Here is a 22,135-nt window from a genome sequence, read left to right on the forward strand (position 1 = left end):
GAATGGGTAATCATTAAGTATGTAGGATACAGTATGTTAGAATTGGTATTCATTAAGTATGTAGGATACAGTATGTTAGTATGTTACTATGGGTATTCATTAAGTATGTAGGATACAGTATGTTGGTATGTTACTATGGGTATTCATTAAGTATGTAGAATGCAGTATGTTACAGTATGTTAGTATGGGTATTCATTAAGTATGTAGGATACAGTATGTTGGTATGGATATTCATTAAGTATGTAGGATACAATATGTTAGTATGAGTATGTAGGATACAGTATGTTAGAATGGGTATTCATAAAGTATGTAGGATACAATATGTTAGTATGAGTATGTAGGATACAGTATGTTAGAATGGGTATTCATTAAGTATGTAGGATACAGTATGTTACTATGGGTATTAATTAAGTATGTAGGATACAGTATGTTAGTATGAGTATGTAGGATACAGTATGTTACAGTATGTTAGAATGGGTATTCATTAAGTATGTAGGATACAGTATGTTAGTATGAGTATGTAGGATACAGTATGTTAGAATGGGTATTCATTAAGTATGTAGGATACAGTATGTTAGAATGGGTATTCATTAAGTATGTAGGATGCAGTATGTTAGTATGAGTATGTAGGATACAGTATGTTAGTATGGGTATTCATTAAGTATGTAGGATACAGTATGTTACAGTATGTTAGTATGGGTATTCATTAAGTATGTAGGATGCAGTATGTTAGTATGAGTATGTAGGATACAGTATGTTAGTATGGGTATTCATTAAGTATGTAGGATACAGTATGTTAGTATGGGTATTCATTAAGTATGTAGGATACAGTATGTTACAGTATCTTAGAATGGGTATTCATTAAGTATGCAGGATACATACAGTATGTTAGTATGGGTATTAATTAAGTATGCAGGATACAGTATGTTAGTATGGGTATTCATTAAGTATGCAGGATACAGTATGTTAGTATGGGTATTCATTAAGTATGTAGGATACAGTATGTTACAGTATGTTAGTATGGGTATTCATTAAGTATGTAGGATAACGTATGTTACAGTATGGGTATTCATTAAGTATGTAGGATACAGTATGTTAGTATGGGTATTCATTAAGTATGTAGGATACAGTATGTTACAGTATGTTAGAATAGTTATTCATTAAGTATGTAGGATACAGTATGTTAGAATGGGTATTCATTAAGTATGTAGGATACAGTATGTTAGTATGGGTATTCATTAAGTATGTAGGATACAGTATGTTAGTATGGGTATTCATTAAGTATGTAGGATACAGTATGTTAGTATATGTATTCATTAAGTATGTAGGATACAGTATGTTAGTATGGGTATTCATTAAGTATGTAGGATACAGTATGTTAGTATGAGTATGTAGGATACAGTATGTTAGTATGGGTATTCATTAAGTATGTAGGATACAGTATGTTAGTATGGGTATTCATTAAGTATGTAGGATACAGTATGTTACAGTATGTTAGAATGGGTATTCATTAAGTATGTAGGATACAGTATGTTAGTATGGGTATTCATTAAGTATGTAGGATACAGTATGTTAGTATGGGTATTCATTAAGTATGTAGGATACAGTATGTTAGTATGGGTATTCATTAAGTATGTAGGATACAGTATGTTAGTATGGGTATTCATTAAGTATGTAGGATACAGTATGTTAGTATGGGTATTCATTAAGTATGTAGGATACAGTATGTTAGTATGGGTATTCATTAAATATGTATAATACAGTATGTTAGAATGGGTATTCATTAAGTATATAGAATACAGTATGTTAGTATGGGTATTCATTAAGTATGTAGGATACAATATGTTAGTATGGGTATTCATTAAGTATGTAGGATACAGTATGTTACAGTATGTTAGTATGGGTATTCATTAAGTGTGTAGGATACATTATGTTAGTATGGGTATTCATTAAGTAGGTAGGATACAGTATGTTATAGTATGGGTATTCATTAACTATGTAGGATACAGTATGTTAGTATGGGTATTCATTAAGTAGGTAGGATTCAGTATGTTACAGTATGTTTTTCGGATGACTGCCTTGCCTGGTTCACCAATTACTTTGCAGACAGAGTTCAGTGTGTCAAATCAGAGGGCATGCTGTCCGGTCCTCTGGCAGTCTCTATGGGGGTGCCACAGGGTTCAATTCTCGGGCCGACTCTTTTCTCTGTATATATCAATGATGTTGCTCTTGCTGCGGGCGATTCCCTGATCCACCTCTACGCAGACGACACCATTCTATATACTTTCGGCCCGTCATTGGACACTGTGCTATCAAACCTCCAAACGAGCTTCAATGCCATACAGCACTCCTTCCGTGGCCTCCAACTGCTCTTAAACGCGAGTAAAACCAAATGCATGCTTTTCAACCGATCGCTGCCTGCACCCGCATGCCCGACTAGCATCACCACCCTGGATGGTTCCAACCTTGAATATGTGGACATCTATAAGTACCTAGGTGTCTGGCTAGACTGCAAACTCTCCTTCCAGACTCACATCAAACATCTCCAATCAAAAATCAAATCCAGAGTCGGCTTTCTATTCCGCAACAAAGCCTCCTTCACTCACGCTGCCAAGCTTACCCTAGTAAAACTGACTATCCTACCGATCCTCGACTTCGGCGATGTCATCTACAAAATGGCTTCCAACACTCTACTCAGCAAACTGGATGCAGTCTATCACAGTGCCATCCGTTTTGTCACTAAAGCACCTTATACCACCCACCACTGCGACTTGTATGCTCTAGTCGGCTGGCCCTCACTACATATTCGTCGCCAGACCCACTGGCTCCAGGTCATTTACAAGTCCATGCTAGGTAAAGCTCCGCCTTATCTCAGTTCACTGGTCACGATGGCAACACCCATCCGTAGCACGCGCTCCAGCAGGTGTATCTCACTGATCATCCCTAAAGCCAACACCTCATTTGGCCGCCTTTCGTTCCAGTACTCTGCTGCCTGTGACTGGAACGAATTGCAAAATCGCTGAAGTTGGAGACTTTTATCTCCCTCACCAACTTCAAACATCAGCTATCCGAGCAGCTAACCGATCGCTGCAGCTGTACATAGTCTATAGGTAAATAGCTCACCCTTTTTCACCTACCTCATTCCCATACTGTTTTTATACTGTTTTTATTTATTTACTTTTCTGCTCTTTTGCACACCAATATCTCTACCTGTACATGCCCATCTGATCATTTATCACTCCAGTGTTAATCTGCAAAATTGTATTATTCGCCTACCTCCTCATGCCTTTTGCACACATTGTATATAGACTGCCCATTTTTTTCTACTGTGTTATTGACTTGCTAATTGTTTACTCCATGTGTAACTCTGTTGTCTGTTCACACTGCTATGCTTTATCTTGGCCAGGTCGCAGTTGCAAATGAGAACTTGTTCTCAACTAGCCTACCTGGTTAAATAAAGGTGAAATAAAATAAAAAAAAATTAAAAATAAAAATTCATTAAGTATGTAGGATACAGTATGTTACAGTATGGGTATTAATTAAGTATGTAGGATACAGTATGTTACTATAGGTATTAATTAAGTATGTAGAATACAGTATGTTAGTATGGGTATTCATTAAGTATGCAGGATACAGTATGTTACAGTATGTTAGAATGGGTATTCATTAAGTATGTAGGATACAGTATGTTAGTAGGGGTATTCATTATACTATACAGTATGCCGGTATTCGAACACAGCTGTAGACATGATAAAGTCTCTCGTCACCTCCTTTAATGCCCCCTGCTGTACCGCTGCTTCCTCAGCTATCCAGGGCAGAAGTCATAATCTGTCTGGATTATCAGATTAGTATCAGATTCAACAGCTCAGTCACAGACAATCACAGATTACCAAGGGAAAACCAGCCATGTCGCGGACACGACGTCTTTCCCTCAGACAAGCTAAACATCTTCTTCGCCTGTTTGGAGGATAACATACCAGCTACCGACGCGGCCACCTACCAAGCACAGTGGGTTCTCGTTCTCCGTGGTCGACGTGAGTAAGACATTTAAACGTGTTAACCCTCGCAAGGCTCTCATCCCAGACGGCCTCCCAAGAGCATGTGCAGGCCAGCTGGCTGGTGTGTTTAGGGACATATTCAATCTCTCCTTATCCCAGTCTGCTGTCCCCACTTGCTTCAGGATGTCCACCATTGTTCCTGTTCCCAAGAAAGCAATGGTAACTGAACTAAATGACTATCGCCCCGTAGCACTCACTTCTGTCATCATGAAGGGCTTTGAGAGTCAAGGATCATATCACCTCTACCTTACCTGGCACCCTAGACCCACTTCAATTTTCTTCCGTCCCAATAGGTCCACAGACAATGCAATCGCCATCACACTGCACACTGCCCTATCCCATCTGGACAAGAGGAATACCAACGTCAGAATGCTGTTCATTGACTACAGCTCAGCCTTCAACACCATAGTACCTTCCAAGCTCATTATTAAGCTGGAGGCCCTGGGTCCGAACCCTGTCCTGTGCAACTGGGTCGCGGACTTCCTGACGGGCCTCGGGTGGTGAAGGTAGGAAACAACACCTCCACTTCACCGATCCTCAACACAGGGGCACCTCAGGGGTGCGTGCTCAGTCCTCTCCTGTACTCCCTGCGTGGCCACGCACACCTCCAACTCAATCCTCAAGTTTTCAGACGACACAACAGTAGCAGGCCTGATTACCAACAATGACGAGAGGGCCTACAGGGCCCTGGCAGAGTGGTGACAGGAAAATAACCTCTCCCTCAAAGTCAACAAAACAAAGGAACTGATCGTGGATTTCAGGACTCAACATCGACGGGGCCGCAGTGGAGAAGGTGGAAAGCTTCAAGTTCCTCGGCGTACAAACCACTGATGATCTGAAATGGTCCACCCCACACAGACAGTGTGGTGAAGAAGGCGCAACAACCTCAGGAGGCTGAAGAAATTTGTCCTGGCCGCGTAAACCCTCACATACTTTTACAGATGCACAATTGAGAGCATCCTTTCGGGTTGCATCACAGCCTGGTACGGGAACTGCTCCGCCCACAACCACAGGGCTCTCTAGAGGGTGGTACGGTCTGCACAACGCATCACCGGGGGCAAACTACCTGCCCTCCAGGACACCTACATCACCCGATGTCACAGGAAGGCCATAAAGATCATCAAGGACAACAACTACCCGAGCCACTGCCTGTTCACACCGCTATCATCCAGAATGTGAGGTCAGTACAGGTGTATCAAAGCAGGGACTGAGAGACTGAAAAACAGCATCTATCTCAAGGCCATCAGACTTTTAAATAGCCATCATTAGCCGGCTACCACCCAGTTACTCAAGCCTGCACCTTAGAGGTTGCTGCCCTATATACATAGACATGGAATCACTAGCCACTTTAATAATTGAACACTGGTCACTTTAATAATGTTTACATACTGCTTTACTCATCTCATATGTATATACTGTATTCTATTCTACTGTATTTAGTCAATGACACATCAATCTAAAATGTACATCATTCTTAATTCCATTATTTTACATTTGTGTATTGTTGTGAATTGTTAGATGCTAGAAACTCAAGCATTTCGCTACACCCAAAATAACATCAGATAACAACGTGTATGTGACCAATACAATTTGATTTGATTAGGACTAAATGGGTCCACAGAGTCAGACCCAGATGATTCATCCAATTAAAATGGCGTTAGTAATATTAATTGGCGTCATTGTGTTATGTCAATATGCTAGTCACGATGCACAGCTATCAGAACTACGGACTTAGTTAGTCACGATGCACAGCTATCAGAACTACGGACTTAGTTAGTCACGATGCACAGCTATCAGAACTACGGACTTAGTTAGTCACGATGCACAGATATCTGAACTACGGACTTAGTTAGTCACGATGCACAGATATCAGAACTACGGACTTAGTTAGTCAAGATGCACAGCTATCTGAACTACGGACTTAGTTAGTCACGATGCACAGATATCAGAACTACGGACTTAGTTAGTCAAGATGCACAGCTATCTGAACTACGGACTTAGTTAGTCACGATGCACAGCTATCAGAACTACGGACTTAGTTAGTCACGATGCACAGATATCTGAACTACGGACTTAGTTCGTCACGATGCACAGGTATCTGAACTACGGACTTAGTTAGTCACGATGCACAGCTATCTGAAATACGGACTTAGTTAGTCACGATGCACAGCTATCGGAACTACAGACTTAGTTTGTCACGATGCACAGGTATCTGAACTACGGACTTAGTTAGTCACGATGCACAGCTATCTGAAATACGGACTTAGTTAGTCACGATGCACAGCTATCGGAACTACGGACTTAGTTAGTCACGATGCACAGCTATCGGAACTACGGACTGAGTTAGTCACGATGCACAGCTATCTGAACTATGGACTTAGTTAGTCACGATGCACAGCTATCAGAACTACGGACTTAGTTAGTCACGATGCACAGCTATCTGAAATACGGACTTAGTTAGTCACGATGCACAGCTATCTGAACTACGGACTTAGTTCGTCACGATGCACAGCTATCGGAACTACGGACTGAGTTAGTCACGATGCACAGCTATCTGAACTATGGACTTACTTAGTCACGATGCACAGATATCTGAACTACGGACTGAGTTAGTCACGATGCACAGATATCTGAACTACGGACTTAGTTAGTCACGATGCACAGCTATCTGAACTACGGACTTAGTTAGTCACGATGCACAGCTATCTGAACTACGGACTTAGTTAGTCACGATGCACAGCTATCTGAACTACGGACTTAGTTCGTCACGATGCACAGCTATCGGAACTACGGACTGAGTTAGTCACGATGCACAGCTATCTGAACTATGGACTTACTTAGTCACGATGCACAGCTATCAGAACTACGGACTTAGTTAGTCACGATGCACATCTATCTGAACTACAGACTTAGTTCGTCACGATGCACAGGTATCTGAACTACGGACTTAGTTAGTCACGATGCACAGCTATCTGAAATACGGACTTAGTTAGTCACGATGCACAGCTATCGGAACTACGGACTGAGTTAGTCACGATGCACAGCTATCTGAACTACAGACTTAGTTCGTCACGATGCACAGCTTCTGAACTACGGACTTAGTTCGTCACGATGCACAGCTTCTGAACTACGGACTGAGTTAGTCACGATGCACAGCTATCTGAACTACGGACTGAGTTAGTCACGATGCACAGCTATCTGAACTACAGACTTAGTTCGTCACGATGCACAGCTTCTGAACTACGGACTGAGTTAGTCACGATGCACAGCTATCTGAACTACAGACTTAGTTCGTCACGATGCACAGCTTCTGAACTACAGACTTAGTTCGTCACGATGCACAGCTTCTGAACTATGGACTTAGTTAGTCACGATGCACAGCTATCTGAACTACGGACTTAGTTAGTCACGATGCACAGCTATCAGAACTACGGACTTAGTTAGTCACGATGCACAGCTATCTGAACTACGGACTTAGTTAGTCACGATGCACAGCTATCTGAACTACGGACTTAGTTAGTCACGATGCACAGCTATCAGAACTACGGACTTAGTTAGTCACGATGCACAGATATCTGAACTACGGACTTAGTTAGTCACGATGCACAGCTATCTGAACTACGGACTTAGTTAGTCACGATGCACAGATATCTGAACTACGGACTTAGTTCGTCACGATGCACAGGTATCTGAACTACGGACTTAGTTAGTCACGATGCACAGCTATCTGAAATACGGACTTAGTTAGTCACGATGCACAGCTATCGGAACTACGGACTGAGTTAGTCACGATGCACAGCTATCTGAACTACAGACTTAGTTCGTCACGATGCACAGCTTCTGAACTACGGACTCAGTTCGTCACGATGCACAGCTTCTGAACTACGGACTGAGTTAGTCACGATGCACAGCTATCTGAACTACGGACTAAGTTAGTCACGATGCACAGCTATCTGAACTACAGACTTAGTTCGTCACGATTCACAGCTTCTGAACTACGGACTGAGTTAGTCACGATGCACAGCTATCTGAACTACAGACTTAGTTCGTCACGATGCACAGCTTCTGAACTACAGACTTAGTTCGTCACGATGCACAGCTTCTGAACTACGGACTTAGTTAGTCACGATGCACAGCTATCTGAACTACGGACTTAGTTAGTCACGATGCACAGATATCTGAACTACGGACTTAGTTAGTCACGATGCACAGATATCTGAACTACGGACTTAGTTAGTCACGATGCACAGCTATCTGAACTACGGACTTAGTTAGTCACGATGCACAGCTATCTGAACTACGGACTTAGTTAGTCACGATGCACAGCTATCTGAACTACGGACTTAGTTAGTCACGATGCACAGCTATCTGAACTACGGACTTAGTTAGTCACGATGCACAGCTATCTGAACTACGGACTTAGTTAGTCATGATGCACAGCTATCTGAACTACGGACTTAGTTAGTCACGATGCACAGCTATCTGAACTACGGACTTAGTTAGTCACGATGCACAGCTATCAGAACTACGGACTTAGTTAGTCACGATGCACAGATATCTGAACTACGGACTTAGTTAGTCACGATGCACAGCTATCTGAACTACGGACTTAGTTAGTCACGATGCACAGCTATCTGAACTACAGACTTAGTTCGTCACGATGCACAGGTATCTGAACTACGGACTTAGTTAGTCACGATGCACAGCTATCTGAAATACGGACTTAGTTAGTCACGATGCACAGCTATCTGAACTACGGACTTAGTTAGTCACGATGCACAGCTATCTGAAATACGGACTTAGTTAGTCACGATGCACAGCTATCGGAACTACGGACTGAGTTAGTCACGATGCACAGCTATCTGAACTACAGACTTAGTTTGTCACGATGCACAGCTTCTGAACTACGGACTCAGTTCGTCACGATGCACAGCTTCTGAACTACGGACTGAGTTAGTCACGATGCACAGCTATCTGAACTACGGACTCAGTTCGTCACGATGCACAGCTTCTGAACTACGGACTGAGTTAGTCACGATGCACAGCTATCTGAACTACGGACTGAGTTAGTCACGATGCACAGCTATCTGAACTACAGACTTAGTTCGTCACGATGCACAGCTTCTGAACTACGGACTCAGTTCGTCACGATGCACAGCTTCTGAACTACGGACTGAGTTAGTCACGATGCACAGCTATCTGAACTACAGACTTAGTTCGTCACGATGCACAGCTTCTGAACTATGGACTTAGTTCGTCACGATGCACAGCTTCTGAACTACGGACTTAGTTCGTCACGATGCACAGCTATCTGAACTACGGACTTAGTTAGTCACGATGCACAGCTATCTGAACTACGGACTTAGTTCGTCACGATGCACAGCTTCTGAACTATGGACTTAGTTCGTCACGATGCACAGCTTCTGAACTACGGACTTAGTTCGTCACGATGCACAGCTATCTGAACTACGGACTTAGTTAGTCACGATGCACAGCTATCAGAACTACGGACTGAGTTCGTCACGATGCACAGCTTCTGAACTACGGACTTAGTTAGTCACGATGCACAGCTATCAGAACTACAGACTGAGTTCGTCACGATGCACAGCTTCTGAACTACGGACTGAGTTCGTCACGATGCACAGATATCTGAACTATTGAACTGAACTTATTTAGATCTGAATGCTCTGCCTTTCATAACACCCTCTTTTGGCACCCTCCTTTGTCCTTTGGCACCCTCCTTTGGCACCCTCCTTTGTCCTTTAACACCCTCCTTTGGCACCCTATTTCCTTTATAGTGCACTAATCTGACCAGGGCCCTGGGAAAAGGGATGTCAATTGAGACACATCCTGTGTCTAAGGAACGAGTCACATTAGAGGACACTAACTAAGGAGACCTACTAATTAGTTCCTTATTAGTGAATAAAACACAAACAGACAGAAGGATATTCAGCAACTATCTACACAAATAATAATAATAATTAAACAATCCTGAAAATTCAAAAGGAGCTTCTTCTATAACAGGAACCCCTGGTTGGCGAACGAAGCCAACTGAAATCTATTCCACTTGTTCTCCTTAGCTCCTTCTTGACGGTGAGAGAGAGAGAAAGAGAGAGAGAGAGAGAGACTTGAGGCAGTGGTAATATATGCAGTACCCTGCGGTTCTTCTCTGAGTGTGAGACGGTGCCTACAGTAGCCTAGCAGCATTAACCACTAAGCACTACTGAGCCCACTGGGACCCAGGTAGGTGAAGGATGTGAACCAGGGGAATCATCAGATTACCCCCGGAGTAGACAGGGCCTAACCCCTCCTCACCCTTCCTCACCCTCCTCACCCTTCCTCACCCCTCCTCACCCATCCCCAGCCCTCCTCACCTTTCCTCACCCTCCTCACTATTCCTCAATCCTCCTCAATCTACATTACCTCTCCTCAACTTGACTCACCCTTCTGATGAGACGGATAAGGAAGGGGGAGGTGGGGTGAGGAGGAGGGGAATGTGATTGATGGGGATGTGCTGAATGCGGAGTAGGTCTCTCCCTCTCTCGATTGAATTCAAAGGGCTTTTTTGACATTGGAAACATGTCTCCCTCTCCCTCTCCCTCTCTCTCTCTCTCTCTCTCTCGGTCTCTGTCTCCCTAGGGAGTCTGAGATGTGAGGAGGCCCTTCCTTCTCTCTCTGTCTCTGTCCCACTAGGGATCCGGAGATGTGGAGGCTTTCATGTGACTGGAGAGAAGAGAGGTGAAGGATGAAAAGAGAGGGGGCAGAGAAGAGAGAGGAAAGAGAGAGAGAGCAAGAGAGGAAGCGAGAGAGAGAGACAGAGAGAGAGAGAGATACAGAGAGAGAAAGCGAGAGAGAGAGAGAGAGAGCGAGAGAGAGAGAGAGAGAGAGAGAGAGAGAGAGAGAGAGAGAGAGAGAGAGAGAGAGAGATATCTGGTAATTACCCAATGTGCTACTAACAGAGAAGGTGGGAGAGGAAGTTGTCAAGGAGATTGATGTTCCAAGATGGAGTAGCAGATCGGACGTGTGTTTGTCTTGTCCATATGTTAATTCGTCTGTAAATAGTCTGTTTTTCGTTTTTTTTCATACATATTTTAAGTTAACTTTTCCATCTACGAACTAAATATACTTTCCTGCAACCCGCCTCACCCAATGTGGTACGGATCTGCTATTTTTATTCCTTATAACTGGAACCTCCAACAGGAGCTAGCCATCTAACTAGCTACTAGTGCTAGCGGTGGCTTCACCTTTAGCTCGGACACCAGGCAGCTTTAACTCGGACAATTACCTGCCAGTCTGCACAGCGCGATATCAACCCACAGCATATTGGACTGCTTTTCTCCAACACTTCACCGTATTACTTATGTAAGCTCGAGACCATTACACCGGATCGTCGCAGCTAGCTAGCTGCAACCAAGTGGCTACCGTTGGCTAAAGCAAGATCCAGTTAGCCTTGAGCTAGCCTCGAGCTAGGCCAATCTCCCGGCCAGCCGACGGAGTATACCAGCTAATTCTTGGGCTACAATACCTCTTTTGACATTTGGCCTTTATTGTCACCTCGGAGCCCTGCCAATCCATCACAACTGATCTGCCAAGGTAACTGTAAGATGTGGTTTCAAAAAGTATTTTCTGTTGCGATGTCGCTAAAGACACATTTGCTATCCCCGGCCGGCTAGCTTTCTGAACGCCGTGTCTCCAGCCCGCTAGCTTTCTGAACGCCGTGTCTCCAGCCCGCTAGCTTTCTGAACGCCGTGTCTCCAGCCCGCTAGCTTTCTGAACGCCGTGTCTCCAGCCCGCTAGCTTTCTGAACGCCGTGTCTCCAGCCCGCTAGCTTTCTGAACGCCGGGTCTCCAGCCCGCTAGCTTTCTGAACGCCGTGTCTCCAGCCCGCTAGCTTTCTGAACGCCAGGTCTCCAGCCCGCTAGCTTTCTGAACGCCGTGTCTCCAGCCCGCTAGCTTTCTGAACGCCGTGTCTCCAGCCCGCTAGCTTTCTGAACGCCGTGTCTCCAGCCCGCTAGCTTTCTGAACGCCGTGTCTCCAGCCCGCTAGCTACCTGAACGCCGTGTCTCCAGCCCGCTAGCTTTCTGAACGCCGTGTCTCCAGCCCGCTAGCTTTCTGAACGCCGTGTCTCCAGCCCGCTAGCTTTCTGAACGCCGTGTCTCCAGCCCGCTAGCTTTCTGAACGCCGTGTCTCCAGCCCGCTAGCTTTCTGAATGCCAGGTCTTCAGCCCGCTAGCTTTCTGAACGCTGTGTCTCCAGCCCGCTAGCTTTCTGAACGCCGGGTCTCCTGCTCGCTAGCTTTCTGAACGCCGTGTCTCCAGCCCGCTAGCTTTCTGAACGCCGTGTCTCCAGCCCGCTAGCTTTCTGAACGCCAGGTCTCCAGCCCGCTAGCTTTCTGAACGCCGTGTCTCCAGCCCGCTAGCTTTCTGAACGCCGTGTCTCCAGCCCGCTAGCTTTCTGAACGCCGTGTCTCCAGCCCGCTAGCTTTCTGAACGCCGTGTCTCCAGCCCGCTAGCTTTCTGAACGCCGTGTCTCCAGCCCGCTAGCTTTCTGAACGCCAGGTCTCCAGCCCGCTAGCTTTCTGAACGCCGTGTCTCCAGCCCGCTAGCTTTCTGAACGCCGTGTCTCCAGCCCGCTAGCTTTCTGAACGCCGTGTCTCCAGCCCGCTAGCTTTCTGAACGCCGTGTCTCCAGCCCGCTAGCTTTCTGAACGCCGTGTCTCCAGCCCGCTAGCTTTCTGAACGCCGTGTCTCCAGCCCGCTAGCTTTCTGAACGCCGTGTCTCCAGCCCGCTAGCTTTCTGAACGCCAGGTCTCCAGCCCGCTAGCTTTCTGAACGCCAGGTCTCCAGCCCGCTAGCTATCTGAACGCCGGGTCTCCAGCCCGCTAGCTTTCTGAACGCCGGGTCTCCAGCCCGCTAGCTTTCTGAACGCCGTGTCTCCAGCCCGCTAGCTTTCTGAACGCCAGGTCTCCAGCCCGCTAGCTATCTGAACGCCAGGTCTCCAGCCCGCTAGCTTTCTGAACGCCAGGTCTCCAGCCCGCTAGCTTTCTGAACGCCGGGTCTCCTGCTCGCTAGCTATCTGAACGCCGTGTCTCCAGCTCGCTAGCTTTCTGAACGCCAGGTCTCCAGCCCGCTAGCTATCTGAACGCCGTGTCTCCAGCCCGCTAGCTTTCTGAACGCTGTGTCTCCAGCCTGCTAGCTTTCTGAACGCCGTGTCTCCAGCCCGCTAGCTTTCTGAACGCCGTGTCTCCAGCCCGCTAGCTTTCTGAACGCCAGGTCTCCAGCCCGCTAGCTTTCTGAACGCCGTGTCTCCAGCCCGCTAGCTGTCTGAACGCCGTGTCTCCAGCCCGCTAGCTTTCTGAACGCCGTGTCTCCAGCCCGCTAGCTTTCTGAACGCCGTGTCTCCAGCCCGCTGGCTTTCTGAACGCCGTGTCTCCAGCCCGCTAGCTTTCTGAACGCCAGGTCTCCAGCCTGCTAGCTTTCTGAACGCCAGGTCTCCAGCCCGCTAGCTTTCTGAACGCCGTGTCTCCAGCCCGCTAGCTTTCTGAACGCCAGGTCTTCAGCCCGCTAGCTTTCTGAACGCCGTGTCTCCAGCCCGCTAGCTTTCTGAACGCCGTGTCTCCAGCCCGCTAGCTTTCTGAACGCCGTGTCTCCAGCCCGCTAGCTACCTGAACGCCGTGTCTCCAGCCCGCTAGCTTTCTGAACGCCGTGTCTCCAGCCCGCTAGCTTTCTGAACGCCGTGTCTCCAGCCCGCTAGCTTTCTGAACGCCGTGTCTCCAGCCCGCTAGCTTTCTGAACGCCGGGTCTCCTGCTCGCTAGCTTTCTGAACGCTGTGTCTCCAGCCCGCTAGCTATCTGAACGCCAGGTCTCCAGCCCGCTAGCTTTCTGAACGCCAGGTCTTCAGCCCGCTAGCTATCTGAACGCCAGGTCTCCAGCCCGCTAGCTTTCTGAACGCCAGGTCTTCAGCCCGCTAGCTTTCTGAACGCCGGGTCTCCTGCTCGCCTAGCGTGGAAGTGACTACCAAACGGCTCCCTGACTCACCTATTGGTGCTCTTTGGACCCTATGATCACAGCTGATGCCTGCTGATCTGTTCATTAACACTGTACCTCAATTTGTCTATCTGTCGGCCCCAGCCTTGAACTCTTGTCAGCCCCAGCCTCGAACTTAGGTCTTGTGTGTACCTAACTGACCCTCTCTGCCCATTCAATCCCATTTACCGTTGTTGTCTTAGCTCTCCTAGCTCACCCATGATTGCTTTACGCCTCTCTCTAATGGGGCTCTCTCTATTAGACCTTGTCTACTGCAGTTTCAGTTACTTATTATTGTTTTATTTCGCTGTAGGAGCCCCAAGTCCCGCTCAACATGCGTTATTTGTCCCACCCCCCCATGCACGCGGAGACCTCACCTGGCTTAACTGGTGCCTTCAGAGATGCAACATCACTCATCATCACTCAATGCCTAGGTTTACCTAGGTTTATCACTATAAAATGCTTCCTAAAATACTTTAGCAAGCAGGCCTTTCTAACTGACCTGGCCCGGGTATCCTGGAAGGATATTGACCTCATCCCTTCAGGAGATGGTGCCTGGTTGTTCTTTAAAGGTGCTTTCCTCACCATCTTAAATAAGCCCAGTTCAAAAAAGGTAGAACTAAAAAACGTATATAGCCCCTGGTTCACTCCTAACTTGACATCCCTTGACCAGCACAAAAACATCCAGGGGCGTTCTGCATTAGCATCGAATAGCGATATGCAACTTTTCAGGAAAGTCAGGAACCAATATACACAGTCAGTTAGGAAAGCAAAGGTGGGCATTTTCAAACAGAGATTTGCATCCTGTAGGACTAATTCCCCAAAAGTTCTGGGACACTGTAAAGTCCATGGAGAATGAGAGCACCTCCTCCTAGCTGCCCACTGCACTGAGGCTAGGAAACACTGTCAACACTGATAAATCTACGATAATTGCTAATTTTAATGAGCATTTTTCTACGGCAGCCATGCTTTCCACCTGGCTACCCCGGCCAACAGCTCTGCACCCCCGCAGCAACCTTCCCAAGCCCCCCCCACCACTTCTCCTTCACCCAAATCCAGATAGCTGATGTTCTGAAAGAACTGCAAAATCTGGACCCCTTCAAATCAGCTGGGCTAGACAATCTGGACCCTTTCTTTCTAAAATGATCCGCTGCAATTTTTGCAAACCCCTATTACTAACCTGTTCAACCTCTCTTTCATATCCCCGCCTGGTTCACCAACTACTTCTCAGATAGAGTTAACTGTGTCAAATCGGAGGGCATGTTGTCCAGACCGCTGGCAGTCTCTATGGGGGTGCCACAGGGTTCAATTCTCGGGCCGACTCTTTTCTCTGTAAACATCAATGGTGTCGCTCTTGCTGCAGGTGATTCTCTGATCCACCTCTACTCAGACGACACCATTCGGTATACATCTGGCCCTTCTTTGGACACTGTGTTAACTAACCTCCAAATGAGCTTCAATGCCATACAACACTCCTTCTGTGGCCTCCAACTGCTCTTAAATGCTAGTATAGCTAAATGCATGCTATTTAAATGATTGCTGCCCACACCCACCCGCCAGACTAGCGCCACCCTGGACGGATATCACATCTCTCACAGCTACAAATACCTAGGTGTCTGGCTAGACTGTAAACTCTCCTTCCAGACTCACATTTAGCATCTCCAATCCAAAATAAAATCTAGAGTCGGCTTCCAATTTCGCAACAAAGCCTCCTTCACTCATGCTGCCAAACATACCCTCGTAAAACTGACTATCCTACCGATCCTTGACTTCGGTGATGTAATTTACAAAATAGTCTCAAACACTCTACTAAGCTAATTGGATGTAGTCTATCACAGTGCCATCCGTTTTGTCACTAAAGCCCCATATACGACCCGTATGCTCTTGTTGGCCGGCCCTCGCTTCATATTCGTCGCCAAACCCACTGGCTCTAGATCATCTATAAATATATAAATCTTTGCTAGGAAAATTCATGCCTTATCTCAGCTCACTGGTAACCATAGCAGCACCCACCAGTAGCACGTGCTCCAGCAGGTATATTTCAGCTTCCAACACTCTACTCAGCAAACTGGATGCAGTCTATCACAGTACCATCCGTTTTGTTACCAAAGCCCCATATACCACCCACTACTGCGACCTGTATGCTCTCGTCGGCTGGCCCTTGGTACATATTCGTCGCCAGACCCACTAGCTCCAGGTCATCTATAAGTCTATGCTAGGTAAAGCCCCACCTTATCTCAGTTCACTGGTCACGATAACAACACCCACCCGTAGCACACGTTCCAGCAGGTATATCTCACTGATCATCCCCAAAGCCAACACCTCATTTGGCCGCCTTTCCTTCCAGTTCTCTGCTGCCAATGACTGGAACGAATTGCAAAAGTAACTGAAGCTGGAGAATTATATCTCCCTCACTAACTATAAGCATCAGCTGTCAGAGCAGCTTATTGATCATTGTACCTGTACATAGCCCATCTGTAAATAGCCCACCCAACTACCTCATCCCCATATTGGTATTTTTTTTGCTCTTTTGCACCCCAGTATCTCTACTTCCACATCATCATCTATCACTTCAGTGTTTAATGCTAAATTGAAATTATTTCGCCACTATGACCTATTTATTGCCTTACCTCCCTAATCTTACTACATTTGCACACACTGTATATAGACTTTTCAACTGTATTATTGACTGTATGTTTGTTTTACTCCATGTGTAACTCTGTGTTGTTGTCTGTGTCACACTGCTTTGCTTTATCTTGGCCAGGTCGCAGTTGTAAATGAGAACTTGTTCTCAACTTGCCTACCTGGTTAAATAAAGGTGAACTAAAAACAAACAATATATGGAGGAGGAAGAAGAGGAGAAAGGGAGGATGGAGGAGGAAGGACAGCCTACTCAAAGTGTGAGCAGAATGGCTAACAGCCAGAAAACAACTATTTGGGAAGATGTTATTTAAAAAAAAAAAATTAATTGAACCTTTATTTAATTAGACAAGTCAGTTAATGACGGCCTACCCATACCCTCCCTTAACCCGGACGACGCTGGGCCAAATGTGCACCACCCTACGGGATGTTGACACTTACGGGTGTTGCTGGGCTGAGAGTCCATGGGGATCATCAGCTTGGTACGTGTTGCCCTCCGGGCAGCTAGGGAGCGCTCTAACGTAGAGATGCAGCTGGAAGCCTCGTCATTGTCCACACCTAGAACATAAATGGATCGTACTGTATTACTAGACAGGGCTCCGTTGCAAAATCTATTGTTATATCAATGAGATTTCACCTCACTATAACAGAACAAAGAGACACAGATTAACCAAAGAGAACTATTCACCAGCAACATCCCAAGGTGAGGAAAAGCGTAGAATTGTTTTCACGCCAGATGGCTTTATACTCAGTATTAACTTGTTCCTCTGAATAGTCCTTCACATCTTGATAAGAAATCAACAGTCTACAATTTCTTCATAGAATATTCATGAATAACATTCAGAGAGACTAAAGATGTTACTGGCAACTTTCGTTAAGAGCTACGTTTCAATAGAGAGACAAAGATGACGATAGAAGCAAGTTACTTTCCCCCTCTATTGTTGAAGACTTTCTCTACAAAAACCAATCAGTGGTAAAATGTGTTGGTGGACTGGATAACAACATGTCTGCTGTGAACATAAAAAAACTTTAAAAAACATTCATTTTATAATCTCTTATTTTTTATCCAAGATTCTGTTCCAAGACATTCAAAAACATCCTTCCTGACATTAACATCACCATGATGTCTTACCTGAGTGGCTGCTCTTGCTTCCCATCTGACTCTCTGATTGGCTGTGACTGACAGACTGAGACCGGATTTCCTGGATGGAACCCTGGATGGGCGAATCACATCCAGAGGGGGCGGCGCTGGTAGGCTTCTCAATGTTCTTCAGTTCCATCTCCTCATGATGGATCCACAGGTCTGGAGGTCTCAGGTCCTTCTGACTACCTTTTCGCTTCCCTGTACTGTGAGTGGCACGCTTCCTATAGACGAGAGGGAGAAGAGAGAGATAGAAAGAGAGAAAGACAGAGCGTTAGAAAGAGAGAAAGAGAGAGAGATAGTTAGAAAGAGAGAAAGACAAAGACCAAGATGTAGAAAGAGAGAAAGACAAAGGGAGAGGAAGAAAGTGAGAAAGATGGAGAGAAAGAAAAAGAGAGATAGACAAAGAGATAGAGAGAAAGACGGAGAGAAAGAGGAAGAGAGATAGACAAAGAGAGATAGAGAGAAAGACGGAGAGAAAGAGAAAGAGAGATAGACAAAGAGAGATGGAGAGAAAGAGGAAGAAAGAGAGATAGACAAAGAGAGAAAGACAGAGACATAGAGAGATAGAAAGAGAGAAATATTTCTCTCGAGGTGATGGCTTTGTTATAGGAGGTTTGGGAATCGCTTCCTTTTAGCTGGTTGTAGAATTTAACGGCTCTTTTATGGATTTTGATAATTAGTGGGTATCGGCCTAATTCTGCTCTGCTTGCATTATTTGGTGTTTTACTTCTTGCCTTGTCTCTCAGATCGTTCACAGTTTTGTGGAAGTTACCTGTGGCGCTGATGTTAAGGCCGAGGTAGGTATCGTTTTTTTGTGTGCTCTAGGGCAACAGTGTCTAGATGAAAGACTTTGCCTCTCTCTCTCTCTCTCTCTCTCTCTCTCTCTCTCTCTCTCTCTCCCCCTCTGTCCCTCTCTCCCTCTCTGTCTCTCTCTCTCTGTCTCTCTCTCTCTCTGTCTCTCCCTCTCTGTCTCTCTCTCTCTCTCTCTCTCTCTCTCTCTCTCTCTCTCTCTCTCTCTCTCTCTCTCTCTCTCTCTCTCTCTCTCTCTCTCTCTCTCTCTCTCTTCCTCTCTCTCTCTCTCTCTCCCTCCCTCCGTCTCTCCCTCCCTCTCTCTCCCTCTCTGCCTCCCTCCTCTAAATGTACACCTCCCTCTATTTCTTCCTCTCCCTCTGCTTCCCCACCCCCCTGCGTTTCCATACCTCAAAACGCCCTTCACCTCGCATGCCCTTATATACCCACTTAGAAATATCTGCCACCCTCTCACTTGTCAAACCCACAACTAAAAACACCATTCACGTTTTAATTACATTCACTTAATGAAAAAACGGTATGAATCTCAGTGAAGGACAGAGTTTCACCACTATGAGAATCTCTTCATTCTAATTACAGAGGCATCTCATGTGTGTGTGTGTGTGTCTGTGTGTGTCTGTGTGTGTGTCTGTCTGTCTGTGTGTGTGTGTGTGTGTGTGTGTGTGTGTCTGTGTCTGTGTCTGTGAGTGTGTGTGTGTGTGTGTGTCGGGGGGGGAGGTTAGCTGTAATAAACTGGCTCATTCAAGCATGGAATTAAGGTATCTGCTGACTATTCCTCCTGTGTCTCCAACCTACAGAGAAAACGAGGAAGAGGATCTAGATAACAATCAATGTGTGGTAATCAGACTGTTTTAATATAAATATAACATGTGTTAACAGGATATCAGACTGTTTTAATATAACATGTGTTAACAGGATATCAGACTGTTTTAATATAACATGTGTTAACAGGATATCAGACTGTTTTAATATAACATGTGATAACAGGATATCAGACTGTTTTAAATATAACATGTGATAACAGGATATCAGACTGTTTATTAAATATAACATGTGTTAACAGGATATCAGACTGTTTTAATATAACATGTGATAACAGGATATCAGACTGTTTTAATATAACATGTGTTAACAGGATATCAGACTGTTTTAATATAACATGTGTTAACAGGATATCAGACTGTTTTAATATAACATGTGATAACAGGATATCAGACTGTTTTAATATAACATGTGTTAACAGGATATCAGACTGTTTTAATATAACATGTGTTAACAGGATATCAGACTGTTTTAATATAACATGTGTTAACAGGATATCAGACTGTTTTAATATAACATGTGTTAACAGGATATCAGACTGTTTTAATATAACATGTGTTAACAGGATATCAGACTGTTTTAATATAACATGTGATAACAGGATATCAGACTGTTTTAATATAACATGTGTTAACAGGATACTGTTTTAATATCAGATAACTGTTTTAATATAACATGTGATAACAGGATATCAGACTGTTTTAATATAACATGTGATAACAGGATATCAGACTGTTTTAATATAACATGTGTTAACAGGATATCAGACTGTTTTAATATAACATGTGATAACAGGATATCAGACTGTTTTAATATAACATGTGTTAACAGGATATCAGACTGTTTTAATATAACATGTTAACAGGATATCAGACTGTTTTAATATAACATGTGATAACAGGATATCAGACTGTTTTAATATAACATGTGATAACAGGATATCAGACTGTTTTAATATAACATGTGATAACAGGATATCAGACTGTTTTAATATAACATGTGATAACAGGATATCAGACTGTTTTAATATAACATGTGATAACAGGATATCAGACTGTTTTAATATAACATGTGTTAACAGGATATCAGACTGTTTTAATATAACATGTGATAACAGGATATCAGACTGTTTTAATATAACATGTGATAACAGGATATCAGACTGTTTTAATATAACATGTGATAACAGGATATCAGACTGTTTTAATATAACATGTGATAACAGGATATCAGACTGTTTTAATATAACATGTGTTAACAGGATATCAGACTGTTTTAATATAACATGTGATAACAGGATATCAGACTGTTTTAATATAACATGTGATAACAGGATATCAGACTGTTTAATATAACATGTGATAACAGGATATCAGACTGTTTTAATATAACATGTGATAACAGGATATCAGACTGTTTAAATATAACATGTGATAACAGGATATCAGACTGTTTTAATATAACATGTGATAACAGGATATCAGACTGTTTAAATATAACATGTGATAACAGGATATCAGACTGTTTTAATATAACATGTGATAACAGGATATCAGACTGTTTTAATATAACATGTGTTAACAGGATATCAGACTGTTTTAATATAACATGTGATAACAGGATATCAGACTGTTTTAATATAACATGTGATAACAGGATATCAGACTGTTTTAATATAACATGTGTTAACAGGATATCAGACTGTTTATTAAATATAACATGTGTTAACAGGATATCAGACTGTTTTAATATAACATGTGATAACAGGATATCAGACTGTTTTAATATAACATGTGATAACAGGATATCAGACTGTTTTAATATAACATGTGTTAACAGGATATCAGACTGTTTTAATATAACATGTGATAACAGGATATCAGACTGTTTTAATATAACATGTGATAACAGGATATCAGACTGTTTTAATATAACATGTGATAACAGGATATCAGACTGTTTTAATATAACATGTGTTAACAGGATATCAGACTGTTTTAATATAACATGTGATAACAGGATATCAGACTGTTTTAATATAACATGTGATAACAGGATATCAGACTGTTTTAATATAACATGTGATAACAGGATATCAGACTGTTTTAATATAACATGTGATAACAGGATATCAGACTGTTTTAATATAACATGTGATAACAGGATATCAGACTGTTTTAATATAACATGTGTTAACAGGATATCAGACTGTTTTAATATAACATGTGATAACAGGATATCAGACTGTTTTAATATAACATGTGATAACAGGATATCAGACTGTTTTAATATAACATGTGTTAACAGGATATCAGACTGTTTTAATATAACATGTGTTAACAGGATATCAGACTGTTTTAATATAACATGTGATAACAGGATATCAGACTGTTTTAATATAACATGTGATAACAGGATATCAGACTGTTTTAATATAACATGTGATAACAGGATATCAGACTGTTTTAATATAACATGTGATAACAGGATATCAGACTGTTTTAATATAACATGTGATAACAGGATATCAGACTGTTTTAATATAACATGTGTTAACAGGATATCAGACTGTTTTAATATAACATGTGTTAACAGGATATCAGACTGTTTTAATATAACATGTGTTAACAGGATATCAG

General features: G+C 43.7%; 1 protein-coding gene across 1 annotated transcript in view; it reads right to left on the minus strand.

Moving 5' to 3' along the window:
* The window catches only part of dcc (DCC netrin 1 receptor), a 681,343-nt gene that overhangs the window by 44,426 nt on the left and 614,782 nt on the right, over positions 1-22,135 (minus strand). Inside the window, exons 25-26 of the mRNA XM_052458625.1 lie at positions 17,853-18,085; positions 17,162-17,278 (exon numbers count right to left, since the gene is read on the minus strand). Coding sequence (XP_052314585.1) covers positions 17,162-17,278; positions 17,853-18,085 — 350 coding nt within the window. The remainder of the gene's footprint in view (positions 1-17,161; positions 17,279-17,852; positions 18,086-22,135) is intronic.

The sequence above is a fragment of the Oncorhynchus keta genome, chromosome 12, assembly GCF_023373465.1.
Source record: "Oncorhynchus keta strain PuntledgeMale-10-30-2019 chromosome 12, Oket_V2, whole genome shotgun sequence".
Taxonomy (NCBI): Eukaryota; Metazoa; Chordata; class Actinopteri; order Salmoniformes; family Salmonidae; genus Oncorhynchus; species Oncorhynchus keta.